This window comes from Euleptes europaea, chromosome 6, assembly GCF_029931775.1.
Source record: "Euleptes europaea isolate rEulEur1 chromosome 6, rEulEur1.hap1, whole genome shotgun sequence".
Taxonomy (NCBI): domain Eukaryota; kingdom Metazoa; phylum Chordata; class Lepidosauria; order Squamata; family Sphaerodactylidae; genus Euleptes; species Euleptes europaea.
Window position 1 is genome coordinate 107,634,708 of NC_079317.1, and position 13,490 is coordinate 107,648,197.

Sequence of the window (13,490 nt, forward strand, 5' to 3'; positions counted from 1 at the left end):
GCCTCTTGTTAGCTCAGATCTGCCCCTTTGCACTGGAACCCCTCACCTTTTGCTAGAGCTACCTACCAAGATGCAATGCTAGGAATAGGAAAGGGGTTTCAGCGTTTAGAATTTTGCTCGGACTAAGCTGCCAGCATGGGGATAAATTTCTCTATTACATCATTGACTATAAAGCTGTGGCCCTCAGTCATAACCTCTGTTCTGCAGGCCTCTGCACTTTGTGGTACTTACGGGCAAGATATGCTGGAGAAGACACTGGTCAGGCTGTAGCCCTCCCCAGAACTCAGCAAAAGCTGACCCGCCACTGGTGGTGAGGCCACGCACTAGCACCACATTGGGATGGCGCCGTGATGCCCACAGCTTCTTTGCCAATGGTTCTGGATAGCTCTGGTCAAGAAAGAAGAAGACCCTGTGTGCGTTGCAGCTTTCCAAGTCAGCTAAGAGCTCAGAGATGGGATACCGCTCCTTAGGATCAGCCTGTTGGGAGGAGCAGCTCATCAGCACCTGCCCCTTTGTGACAGCTTCTCTCCCCCCACCCACTGCTGTACAGTTCAGAGATCAAGGGAATTCTACTGCCTGAGAGTTAAAAGGAATGGATTAAGCCGGAAACAGCAAGCCAGGGCCAGCACCCACTGCAACATTGTGGGGGGGGGTTCTCCCTGCAGGCACACATGAAATAAGTGGACAGGCCTTTGAAGGGAACAAGATGAGAGGGCTGGAGTCTCCACCTGCAATTCTGTCAGCATCTCTGCTTCCACCAGTTGAGCTGGCCAGGACATGTTAGGTCAGGTGGAGAGACACCCCCCCTCCACATCCCCTCCCTGTGCATGAGTGGCTCAATTCTGTTTCCACTTCCAGCCAACCAAAAGCCTGAACACTTTCAGATGGCCAAATACAGGCCTATAGGGGCCTTCTGGTTCCAGCAAAGGCTTTTTTCAGACTAGGGGAAAGACAGATGAGTTAAACTTGATTTGGCGATTAATAGCCATTAATAAGAATTTATTTATGTTTACTAAGCTGGACTGAGATATTCCATCACTAGAACGGAGTGTTCAGAGGCTGATGCCAGCCAAGATGCCAGTGGAGTTAGGCCTTTATGCAAGGACCTTGGGAGAGTCAGTTTTGGCAGATTCATTTGATCCCAGTGGATAACTTCCCTTTGTTCTCCAACCCCAACCTGCCCCTCAGTCCCAACTCACAATGCAATTGCAGTTGGCATCCCACAGCAGTATGGTGCCATCACTGGCTGCTGGGCTGTTGAGGAAGAGCACCAGCGAATCGGCACAGTGCACACTCCGGCAGACCAAGGCTAGGTGCGAGCGAATCGCCAGCTTCTCTGTGGCTGGGTGCACATCGCCCATCTCCATGGCCGCTGCCCAGGAAAGAAAAGGGAAGAGGCTGCTGACTTCACCTCCCGTAGACATGCCTCTGCACTGCTCTAGCAATCCCACCCCCTACACTATAGCATCCTCCCAAGAACACATTGAGATATGCCGCCCTATTGGGAAGGGACCAACTTGGGACAAGATGAGAATTTTGCTAGGCTCTAACTCAGGGGTGTCAAGTATGCGACCCGCAGGCCAGATCCGGCCCCTGGAGGGCTGTCCTCCGGCCCGCGAGCTGAGGCAGCCAGCCCCCCTCCCTTTATGGCAGGGATGGGGAATGTCCGGCCTGGGGGCCAGAAATGGCCCCCGGGGACATTTTCAGTGGCCCTCAGGAGCTCCAGGGCCCTGCCATAGAAACAAGGCGCAGCAGGGCGGCTTCAGGAGCATTTTCGGGGAGGGCCCTGGAGCTCCCAAGGGCCACTGAAAATGTTAATCAGCGAGTGGAGGGGGGAGGGAGAAAGACGCTTCCCCCAAGGCTGCCCCTACAGCCGCGGCGTGCAGGAACGCCGCGGCACACTTAAAAAACCCTTCTCACAGCCTCAGCTGCTGAGCAGCAAGAGGGGTTTTTTTAAGTGTGGCGTGGCGTTCCTGCACGCCGTGGCGGCGCAACCCCACGCAACCGGGCTTCAACTTTCCCACCCCGCCCCCAGAGTCGCCTAATCCGCTGCTGTGCGGATGCTCCGCCGCCGGGAGCGGCTGGCTTTTTCTTCTCTTCTCCCCCCCCTCCCTCTCACTACTCAACAGCTGACAGGCGGCGATGGGGGGTGGGAGAAGAAGCCAGCCGTTCCCGGGGCGGAGCATCCACACGGGAGCAGATTAGGCGACTCTGGGGGCGGGTTGCATGCGCTGCCGGGTGTGTGTGTGTGTGTGGAGGCTTTTCTCTCTTCCTCTTTTTTTGTCACTCTCTCCTTTCTCCCCCTCTCTTTCTTTGTCTGTCTCCCTCCGTCCTTTTCTTTTTCTCTGTCCTTTTCTTTCTCCCATTTCTCTTTCTTTCTCTCTCTCTCCCCCTCTCCCTCCCTCCATTTATGCATGGGAGGTTTTGCCACTCTCTAGACTAGATGAACATTTTCCCGATCTGTATTCTCAAAACTCAACAATAAGCCCCCATGCAGAGTTTTGAGAATTCAAATGGGAAAAATGTGCATCTAGAGAGCAGCGAATCCAAGGTAAAACCTCCTATGCATAAATGGCCTTTCTTTCTTTCTTTTTCTTTCTTTCTCCCCAAAAAAATGGGTAGACCTGGCCTCCGTGGGTGGGGGAGAAACCCAGGTTCCCCTCCAGAGGCCAGGTCTATCGTGTTCCCAACTGCTGGGTAGATCTGGCCTCCAGAGGCCCCTATAAACCAATGGGTAGACCTGGCCTCTGCGGGGGGAATTAGTCCCCATCAGGAGGCCAGGTCTACTGCCATGCAAGCCAATGGGTAGACCTGGCCTCCAGTTCTCTCAGGCTGCAGTTGTAAACTTGACCTCATTTGCCCAACCATCTCCCTCCCTCCTTTCCAGGTGCAGCAAGGCCTCTTGGGCCTTGCACAGCCTCCCTGCCATCCCCCCTCCATAGCTTCCCAGGCACAGCAAGGCCCCTTACAGGCCTCACGCGCCCAACCTGCCACCCCCACCCCTGTGCGGCCTCACATGCCCAGCCAGAAACCCATCTGTCCCTTTCTGGGTGCAGCGGGGCTGAAATGCCCTGCGAGCCCAGCCACCTACCCTCCCCATCCCTCTTTGCCTTCCCCCCCTCTTTCATTCTCTTTCTTTATCCCTGTTTCTTTCTTCTTTCTCTCTTCCTTTTCTTTCCCTCTTTCTCTCTCCCTTTCTCTCTTATCTGTTTCACTCTTTCTGTCTCTCTTTCTCTCACTCTCTTTTTCTCCCTGCCTTCTGGACACCACCACTTCGTTCAGATCTGTGCCTGCGAGCCTGCTGCAAGCTAGCCAGCCAAGGCAACCAACCAACCCCAATCAGATCTGGGCTGGCGAGTCAGCTGTGGGTTCTCCAGCCAAGGACTCCACCCCCACCCCACCCAAGTTTTAAAATGAATGCGAGGAACTAGAGATATTAACTTTATAGAAGACGCAGGCAAATCCAATTAATGATGTTATTTTTACTTTATTTTTACTTAAAATACAAACATACTTAAAACAATAGCAATAAGACTGTTAAATAAAAGAAAATGCTGTAAGAATTTTAATGTTGTAAACCTGTTTGTGTTTTAAGTAAGAAACAATATCATTAATTGATTTTGCCTGTGTCTTCTATAAAGTTTGTATCTCCAGTACCTGGCATTACATTTTATGGTATTTATTTATTTATTTGTTACACATAGTCAGTTCGACCAAGAGACATTTATGTAATATCCGGCCCTCCTCACATGAGTTTGACACCGCTGCTCTAACTGGCCTGTCCTGTAACAGCCCAATAGGGCTTGGGATTTTGTTTGTGTGTGTGTGCCTTATAGGCTGGTTATATTTAGGGATGGGAGCCAAAGGCATCCATCACTAGAGGCTGCATGAGAGCCAGCATGTTGGTCTAGTACAGGGGTGGGGAACCTTTTTCCTGCCAAGGGCCATTTGCACATTTATAACATCTTTCGGGGGCCATACCAGGTGTAGATCTCCCGTGGGGGGGAGAGAGGCTAGGGTTGCCAGGTCTCCAGCCACCACCTGGAGGTTGGCAACCCCAGGGGAGGCCACACTCCCCCTCCCAGTTGGGAGGGCAGCCAGCGGTGGCCCTAGCAAACGAGGCGCCAGGGGGGCGCAGCCTGCAGTCAATCGGCAAGGGAGGAAGGAAAACAGAGAAAGAGGAAAAGGGAGGGAGGGAGAAAGAGAGAAAGAGAGAAAGAGAGAAAGAGAGAAAGAGAGAGAGAGAGAAAGAAAGAAAGAAAGAAAGAAAGAAAGAAAGAAAGAAAGAAAGAAAGAAAGAAAGAAAGAAAGAAAGAAAGAAAGAAAGAAAAAGAAAAGGAGGGAGGGAGGGAAGGAGGGAGGGAGGGAGACAAAGAAAGAGACAGAAAAAGAGGGAGAGAGGGAGAGAAAGGAGAGTGACAGAAAAAGAGGAAGAAAAGAGAGAAAAGCCTCCCACACACACACACACACACACCAGCGCACACCGGCCCGCGCAACCGGGCCCCAGCCTCCCCACCTCCCCCGCCGACACACACACCCACACACACACCCTACGGCGCACGGAGCCCCGAGCGACTGGACCCCAGCCTCTGTGCCCTCCCCCCCAGAGTCCATAAAAGGCCCCCCTGAAGCCCGATCGGCTCCCACATGCATGCTCTGCTGCCGGGAGCAGCCGGCCTCTCCCCCACCCTCGCTGCTCAACAGCTGACAGGCAGCGAGAGGGGCTTACAATGTGCCACGGCTAGGGGGCAGCCTTGGGGGAGCATCCCTCCCCCTCCCCTCTCACCGACCAACAGCCGACAGTTGGCGAGAGGTGGTCCAAAGGGCACTGCAGTGCCCCTGTAAGCCGTGGCCCCAGGAACACCCTTGGGGAGGGCCGCTCAGCGCCCCACCTCCGTGGCAGGGCCCCGGAGCTCCCGAGGGCCACAAAAATGTCCTTGGGGGCCGCATACGGCCCCCGGGCCTGAGGTTCCCCATCCCTGGTCTAGTACCTGGGAAAGCCAGGTCAAATCCCCACTTGTGCCACGGAAGCTTGCCTGGTGACCTTGGGGCCAATCACACACACTCAGCCTAACCTACCCCACAGGTTTGTTGTGAGGATAAAATGGAAAGGGGCTCTCATTGGGGAGAAAAGTGGGCATAAATGAATAAATAAATTATTACGCTTTCACACTCCACAATCTCTTAGATGGGAGCCATGTGGTAGGATGTGACTCTGGAATGGAAGACTCTGTTCAGTAGTAGTAGAAAAGTGCAAGAGTCCAGTAGCACCTTAAAGACTAACAAAAATATTTTCTGACATACCCTGCCAGAAAATATTTTTATTAGTCTTTAAGGTGCTACTGGACTCTTGCTCTTTTCTACTACTGCAGACAGACTAACACGGCTACCCACTGTGAATTATCTGTTCAGTAGGTGGGTGTTGAGACCCAAATGATCTCAGGCTCTAAAGAATTGCCCTTGGAAAAGCCACTTCAAACCCTTGTGCTCTTCCACAGGTACCTGAAGCCTGTCCCTCACTTGCAAAGAAGGCCTTAATGTGCTCTTGGTGGAAGCCGTTCCGTCGAAGCATCTGGTAGAAGAGCAACAGGTTGTGGGCATGATGTGGGTAGGTGACCTGCTCCTGCCAACCACCTAGGAGGGAAAAACTCTTAGCTACTCAGGAGAGGAAGAGGCAGCAGATGCTGCAAAAGGTCAAGAAGGAAGGTATGATCAAGGGGCACCAACCCTGTTTTCTAGATCAAACAGGCCCCCCCCCCCTCTTCTTTTAAGCCCATGTTTAGTGAAACAAAGCAGCTGACACTTGGACTGAGATCAGATTCTGCCTAATCCCAAACATTTGGTCCCTGCAGCAAAAGACTGAGATCCCTTTCGCCCCCTTGGAGTCTGTACATCCCAGCAGCCCCACGTGCTATTCTGAAAGTCACACCTGTTATCAACACTGCATGATCACATGTCTGATACATGCGGCACGACTTGTACGTTGGAAGCTGTTGGCGGTGGCACCGGCGGGTGTTCTTGTTGAGCTCGCAATAGGCAGCTGTGGAACTGGAGCTGATGAGGGGCAGAGGATGAGGGCACGGGTTGAATCCACGGAGGTCTGTGCAAGAAAAGATGTGAGAGAAGGTATCAGGGATGTCGGGGTCAAGGAAAGGCTTTGAGAGGGAGGGGGACAGCAAGTCAACAGCAAAACCATGGGAGGTGTACCATCTTCCCAGCACCCATGCCCAGCTTATCCTGTGATCCTCCCTGAATTTACCACCTCTATAGTTCCATTAGCCAACTACCATGATTTCTTCCAAGCCTGAAAGGAAACATCTTGCCTGGCTTACAATTTTGGTCAAGTGCCAAACTTGCAACAGACAGTTTTCACACCAAGGCCATTCTTGGCTGGTCGCTGCCACTTCTTTCCCTGCAGCCACACTGTGATGGCACCTCAGAAAGGAGCTGCGGTGGGATGGGACTTGAAGTGAGCAGAAAAAAACATTTAAACAGTCTGAAGGCAGGATGGATATTACTCAGGCACCCACCCACGCAGCGGAGCTTTTGCGGGTATTTAGGGTCCTGGGCCACAACCACCAAGGGCAGAAAGTGGATCTCACAGAGCCCAACTGGTGGCTCCTCACGGCGAACACGGCCTGCCGACTGCTGGCTCCGTCCCTCGCTGCGTCCCGGCCTGCGCTTCAGCTGGTTCTCACAGTGGCTCCTCTGGACAGGTGTCAAGCACTCATAGCTCCCTGCAGGGGGAAAGCAAACACCTTTGGAATAAAACAGAAAACCTCCCCAGCTGCTTTGCCACAAAAAGGTACACACAGCCTGGCTAGTTGAAAAGTGCCAGAACTGTGCTGATTCCCAGTGCTTCTTTCTCTTTTTTTTTTTTATAAATTTTTTTTATTTTCATAATAAACACAAAAAAAAGAAAAAAAAAGTACAAAATACATATACATAAAAAGAAAAACAAAAATTACATGTTCAGCGCACTATTTATCCGTTAATACAATATTCAAATCAGTCTATAAGCCATATCGTGCCCTGAATCCAAATCCCATCCCCCCACCGCAGTGCCCTCCACCATTAGACTTCCGATGGAGTGTTATGACATATCAGAAAAAAAAATCTATTATTATATCATATTTAAAATCATATTATACTATAATTCGTTAACTATACTTTTAAAATCCGTTTTTGCCACTTTATCCCAATATGCGGTGGCCTTTACCCACGTACATTTAAATTCCTCCATATCTTTATCATGTAAAAAAGCTGTAATTTTGGCCATCCTCATATACATCCATAATTTTTCTCGCCACTCTTTGATTGAAGGTTTATTTGTTTGCTTCCATTTTTTAGCAATTATAATTCTTGCTGCCGCAAAACTATATTGACATATGACTCTATCACCTTTATCCAAATCTCTTTTTGGTATACCCAATAAGCAAAAAGCGGGGTCTTTCTTAATTTTTGATTTAATCAGATCATTAGTTTCATTCAAAACTAATCTCCAAAACCTCCTTATTTTTTTACAAAACCACCAAACATGCATAAATGTGCCTATTTCTGTACCACATTTCCAACATATAACTTCCTCATCTTTCTTCATTTTACTTAATAATACTGGGGTTATGTGCCATCTATAAAACATTTTATACAAATTCTCTCTTTTTTCATTTGAAATTGTAAACTTAAATTCTTTTTTCCATAACTTTTCCCAAATTTCCAAATCTATATTATAACCTAAATCACTCATCCATTTCAGCATCACTAACTTAATCCTTTCTTGTTCTAGATTTATTTCTATAAGTAATTTATAAACCCTACCTATCAGTCCTTTATTTCCCTTAGATAGTATAATCTCAAATTTTGATTTGGTTTGATTAAAACCCAACTTATTGTCTTTGTTAAAAACATCTCTTAGTTTATAGTACATAAACCAATCTTTAATCAGAATTTCTTCTCTTGATTTCAGTACCCATATTCCATCTTTGTATTCTATTATTTCTCTGTAGTTATCACAATCCAAGTTTAAATGTGCACCTCTACTCATAAATGCTTCTATAGGGTTAAGCCAACCGGGTGTTTTACTTTCAAAAACTTCTTTATATTTATTCCATATTTGCAATAAATTTTTCCTAATAATATGAGAATTAAATTCTTTATTTACTTTCTCCTTATCATACCACAAGTAAGCATGCCACCCGAATCTCAATTTAAAACCTTCTAATTCTAATAGTTTCGGATTCTCTAAGAGAATCCAATTTTTAATCCAGATGAAGCATGCTGCTTGATAATACATTTTCAAATCTGGTAATCCAAATCCTCCCGTATCTTTTTGCTCAATTACATTATTATATGCAATCCTGTGTCTTTCTTTACCCCAGAGAAATCTCATATCTTTTTTCCAAACATCAAATATCTGTACACCCTTAACTATTGGGAGATTTTGAAACAAAAAAAGCATTTTAGGTAGTAGCATCATTTTAACTACTGAGATTCTTCCCCACAGTGATAATGGCAATTTTTCCCAACTTATCAGATCCTTTTTTATCTGTTGCCATTGGTTCACATAATTATCTTGAAATAAGTTAAGATTATTGTTTGATAACCATATACCTAAATATTTAACTTTATTTTCAATATTAAACCCCGTCTTTTTTATTAATATTTGTTGTTGTGAGAGAGTCATATTCTTAGTTAAAATCTTAGTTTTAGTTTTATTAACTTTAAACCCTGAAAGCTTTCCATAAACCTCCAAAATTTTATTCCATCTGTCAATTTGTTCGATCGGATCAGTCAAAAAACATACTACATCGTCCGCATATGCTTTAAGCTTATAATTATTTCTGCCTATTCGTACACCAACTACATCGCTCTTTCTAAAATTATGCAATAATAATTCTAATACTAAAATAAACAATAAAGGGGAAAGAGGACACCCCTGTCTCGTTCCCCTTTGAATTTCAATTTTGGGTGATAATGACCCATTTATAATCAAGTTAGCAGATTGTTGTGTATATATTCCTTTTATAGCTGTTTTGAAATTCTCACCAAACTCCATAAAATCTAATACCTTAAACATAAACTGCCAATTAACATTATCAAAAGCTTTTTCAGCGTCCAAAAATATCAAAGCTATTGGTGTTGTGTCTTGCTCTGCATATTCTAAGAGATCAATTACTACCCTCACATTCTGACTCATCAACCTTCCTGGTAAAAAAACCAGCTTGATCCTCATGTATTACTTGATTTAATACTCTTTTTAGTCTCGTAGCTAAAACTGTTACAAATAATTTATAATCAGTATTTAACAATGATATTGGTCTAAAATTTTTAACTTCCAATGTATCAGAATTTGCCTTTGGTATTAATGCTATATTTGCCTGTTTCCAAGTTTGAGGGATAATCCCTTCTATCAATCCTAAATTCATTACTTCCAATAGATAAGGGATTAACTGGTCCTTAAATATTTTATAATAAGATGCATTAAATCCATCTGGACCGGGAGATTTATTTACTTTACTTTTCTTTATTGCCTCTTCCAACTCTTCTTTAGTTATTGGAAGATCCAAGAAATCTTTATTTTCTTGTGTTATTTTCCCCCAATCTCCTTTAGTAAAATACGTATCCATTTCTACCTCTGAAGATACCTTTTTACTATATAAGTTTGTATAAAATTCTACAAATGTTTCAAGTATCTCCTCTTTTATTCTTGTAATCTTACCCTTCCTTTTAATTTGAGTTATTGGTATTTTTTTCTCCTTCTGCTTAAATTGCCATGCTAACATTTTTCCCGGCTTATTTGCATGTTCAAAAAATCTTTGTTTATTATACATAAGTTTTCTTTCAATTTCTTCTGCAATTAAAAATTCATATTGCTGTTGCCAATTTCTAATCTTCACTTGTTGTTCCTGTTTAGTTACTTTATCTTGCAACCTACTTAAATATCTTTCCCCTTGTTTTATTTCATCTAATACATGTTTTCTCTTGTTCTCCCTTTTCCTATACCATCTTGTATTTTGTTGAATTAATAATCCTCTAATTACTGCCTTACCAGCATCCCAAACTATATCTTCACGAGTACCCTTATCTGTATTTTCTTTAAAATAGTTCTGTATTTCCATCTTCAATTTAGCAACTATTTTAGTATTTTTTAAGAGAAAATCATTAATTCTCCAGGGTTTATATCCTCTATCTCCCAACTGGATTTTAACTGAAACAGCATTGTGGTCTGACAAAACTCTAGGTAAAATCTCTGGATCCTCTGATTTCTCTATTAGGCCTTTCGAAAGCCACAACATATCTATTCTGGAATATGTAAGGTGTCTTTGTGAGAAGAAAGTATAACCTTTAATATTTCCATGTGCCAATCTCCAAACATCAAACATATTCCATTGATCAGTAAGAGCATCAAAGACCCCTGGCAATTTTCCTTCATTAGCCGCTTTTTTCTTTTCCCCAGATCTATCTATCTTAGGTACTTTAACACCATTGAAATCCCCCATCCAAATCATTTTTTCTATGGCATATTCAGCTAGTAATATTGCTAATTTATCATAAAATATTTTTTGATTTATATTAGGAGCATTTATTCCCACAAGCATTATCTTCTGAAATCCAGATGTTATTTCAACAAACAAAACTCTTCCCTCCGTATCCTGATAAACAACTCTTGGTTCCAATGAGATAGGTATATACATAGCTATTCCATTAGTCTTTTTAGCATTATTACACATCGTGAAGAGTGTACCCAACCTTACATGTTCCAATCTAAATATATCCTTTGGGAGTATATGAGTTTCCTGTAAACAAATAATGTTAGCATTACTTTTGTGTAGATGGTGAAATATTTTCCTCCTTTTATTAGGAGAGTTCAATCCATTGATGTTCCAAGATAAAACCTGTAACATATCAAAAGTCAGTTAGATCCCATAATTTTTCACATTCAACATTAACAATCATATTACTTATTGCCCCCTTCCCCCCATTCTTTAGTCTTCAGCTTCGTCAATTGGAGAGTCCTCAGAGGAGTCTATTGGCAAATCTCCACCTCCAGCTGCTTCAGATGCCTTTTCCTCTTCTGTAGATTCTCTAGTTGGAATTTGCTTGATTGGTTTAGTAGGTTTAACCAAGTGTGCCTCATACCTTCTTAAAAACTGCTCCGCCTTGTCCACTTCTGTATACTTAAACCTTTTTGCCTTGAAGATGAAGGAGATACCCTGTGGATATTCCCATCTGAATTGGATTCCACTAAGTCTTAAGCATTGAACAATCTCCATAAAATCTTTCCTTTTCCTCAGTAGTCTTGCCGGTATTTCTTTCATCAATCTCAAAGGCTCATCTTCAACTTTTAGTGGTGTCTTGTAATGTGTGTTTAGTATCAAATCCCGATGACTCCTTGAAAATAATTGAAGCAGGCAATCCCCTGGTACCTTATTTCTAGTTGCATATGCAGAATTCATTCTGTAAGCTGTCACAATCATCCCAGCAATTACTTCTTCAGTTTCCTGTAAAAAATCTGCCAGAAGAACTGTCAGGTATCCACGTAAATCCCGATTTTCCACTTTTTCTTTCAAACCACATATACGCAATGAAGATTCTTTTATCTTAAGCTCAATCATCGCCATCTGGTCTTGTTGTCTCTCATCTCTTTCAGATGAGGATGCTATTGCCATCTCAAGAGTATCCACCTTCTTCTTGGTTTCTTTAATTTCCTGTGTATTTTTCTTAAGCTTGGTTTCAACTCTATCTTGCCTGATGGTCAGGGATGAAATTGTGTCTTGCAAAGTAGCTATTGCAGCAGAATTTTGAGATATAGTTGCTGTATTTTGGGATAACTCCTGCTTCATTTCTGTAACATCTTGATGAGTCTTAGTTAACAGTTCAAAGACAGACGTCAGTGTTACTTCAGGTTTCACTTTTGGAGGCATCTTGGCAATTACAGATGTTGACGTGACTGGAGACGTTGTCTGTTTAGCTGGAATTTGAGTTATTGAAGGCCTTCTCTGAGGCAGCTGTACCACCAACTTTGTATCTTTAAGAATGTCTTTGGTATGTTTCTCTTTTTCTCCCATTGGTAAGCTGTGAAGACTGAAGACAAAACAACTGGCAGTTGTAATCCAAAGAGGGAGAGGAGAGTGGGGGGGGGGCAAAAATTTTCTTTTAGCTCATTGCACAAAAATTATTTCAGATGAAAGAATCCCAATCAGAGAAAGCAATCACTATGACATCCCAAATGGTATTATTCCATGTCACTTGATTGTTCTCCAACTCTTTGCTTTTATTTCCAAGTTCTTGCTTTAGTGAGAAACTTTTTAAAGTGCGTCAGACAGCTGGCAAAAAGCCAAGAGTCTCAAAACAGAGCGTAACAGAACTATAGATAGTTCTAAGTGAAGTCTTCAGAAAACAATACTGCCACACACCCCAAGTTGATATTTTAAATGTAAAAAAAAATTCTTAATAAAAAATTAGAAGAAAATCGGATCCCACCTCGCTTGCTTCTTGCTGCTCCTTTAAGATGGCGCCGGCCATTCAGCAGAGTCCTGTCAGAGCGACCGCCGCTGATTTCGAGGCGGCTATCGCTCGGATGACGGGTCTGCCACCGGCACCCGAGTCTGCATCCCCTCTTACACCGAGGGGTGCCGCTTGCCGGATCTTTAAGGGGCCGGTTGATCGCCCCGCGGCAGCGAGGCAGCAAGAGCGCGATTCCGCGCTTGCGGCAGGGGGGCCGTCCGACCCGGAAGTGCTTCTTTCTCAACCGCAAAGAGAGCGTTCTGCTTGTGATGCTGCTGTTCCCTTCACCAAGCATTATAGGACCAAATATGAGAACACCGTTTCATTCTGCCCCCATTGCCCATTGGCCCTCTTGAAGTAAAAATCATAACCCAGTAAATTCAGATGCTCAGAATGTTAGGACAGCAATGGGAAGGTTTAACTGAAACAGACCAAAACCAACAACAACAAAAACCCCAGCACAGAGACATTACTGCAGCATACTATGTTTCCATTATAACTGTGCAAAATGACTGAAACACAAAGACACGTCCTAGTCTTGCACTCCCAGTACAAGGAAGGATAAACAGGTTATATTACGGTCAGATTTTCTGAAACTATATATGCATTTGTTCATCACAAAAGAAAAGAGAGCTGAAAGTGTAAGCTATGCAGTGACCCACTACCAACTCAAGAATGGACACCGACAGAAAATACATGTCTGGGGGCCCAGCCATAGAATTTAACTTTTTTTTTTTAATTGCTAGGCCTCTAACTCCACTTCTAGAGACTTTAGGAATATCAAACCCTCCTTTGCACGTTGGCAATATCTTTCTTCTTCAGTAACAGCCAGTGTGGGGGAATATGGCCAGTGACTGTGTCAGGCTGGGATCTTGAATTCCCATTTTGCCCTGGAAGCTGCAGAGTGGCCTTGGGCCTAACCTACCTCACAGGGTTATTGTGAGGATACAGTGAAGAAGAGGAGAATGATATAAGCCACACTG

At 44.2% G+C, this 13,490-nt stretch overlaps 1 protein-coding gene across 1 annotated transcript; it reads right to left on the reverse strand.

Moving 5' to 3' along the window:
- Nucleotides 1–183: 183 nt before the first annotated feature.
- On the reverse strand, nucleotides 184–12,802 carry LOC130479648 (uncharacterized). The gene is made up of 6 exons (XM_056852042.1): nucleotides 12,625–12,802; nucleotides 6,531–6,737; nucleotides 5,930–6,100; nucleotides 5,503–5,634; nucleotides 1,200–1,372; nucleotides 184–477 (listed from the first exon to the last, which is right to left on the reverse strand). The coding sequence occupies exons 1-6, from the start codon at nucleotides 12,800–12,802 to the stop codon at nucleotides 184–186; spliced, it is 1,155 nt and encodes a 384-aa protein (XP_056708020.1).
- Nucleotides 12,803–13,490: the final 688 nt, after the last annotated feature.

Coding starts and splice junctions, on each gene's coding strand:
- LOC130479648 (XM_056852042.1), bottom strand. CDS start 12,802: ATGCTTGGTGAAGGGAACAGCAGCATCACAAGCAGAACGCTCTCTTTG. Junction 5,635..5,929: donor TCATGCAGTGTTGATAACAG/GTGTGACTTTCA, acceptor TTTCCCTCCTAG/GTGGTTGGCAGGAGCAGGTC. Junction 478..1,199: donor ATGCCAACTGCAATTGCATT/GTGAGTTGGGAC, acceptor TCCTCCCAACAG/GCTGATCCTAAGGAGCGGTA.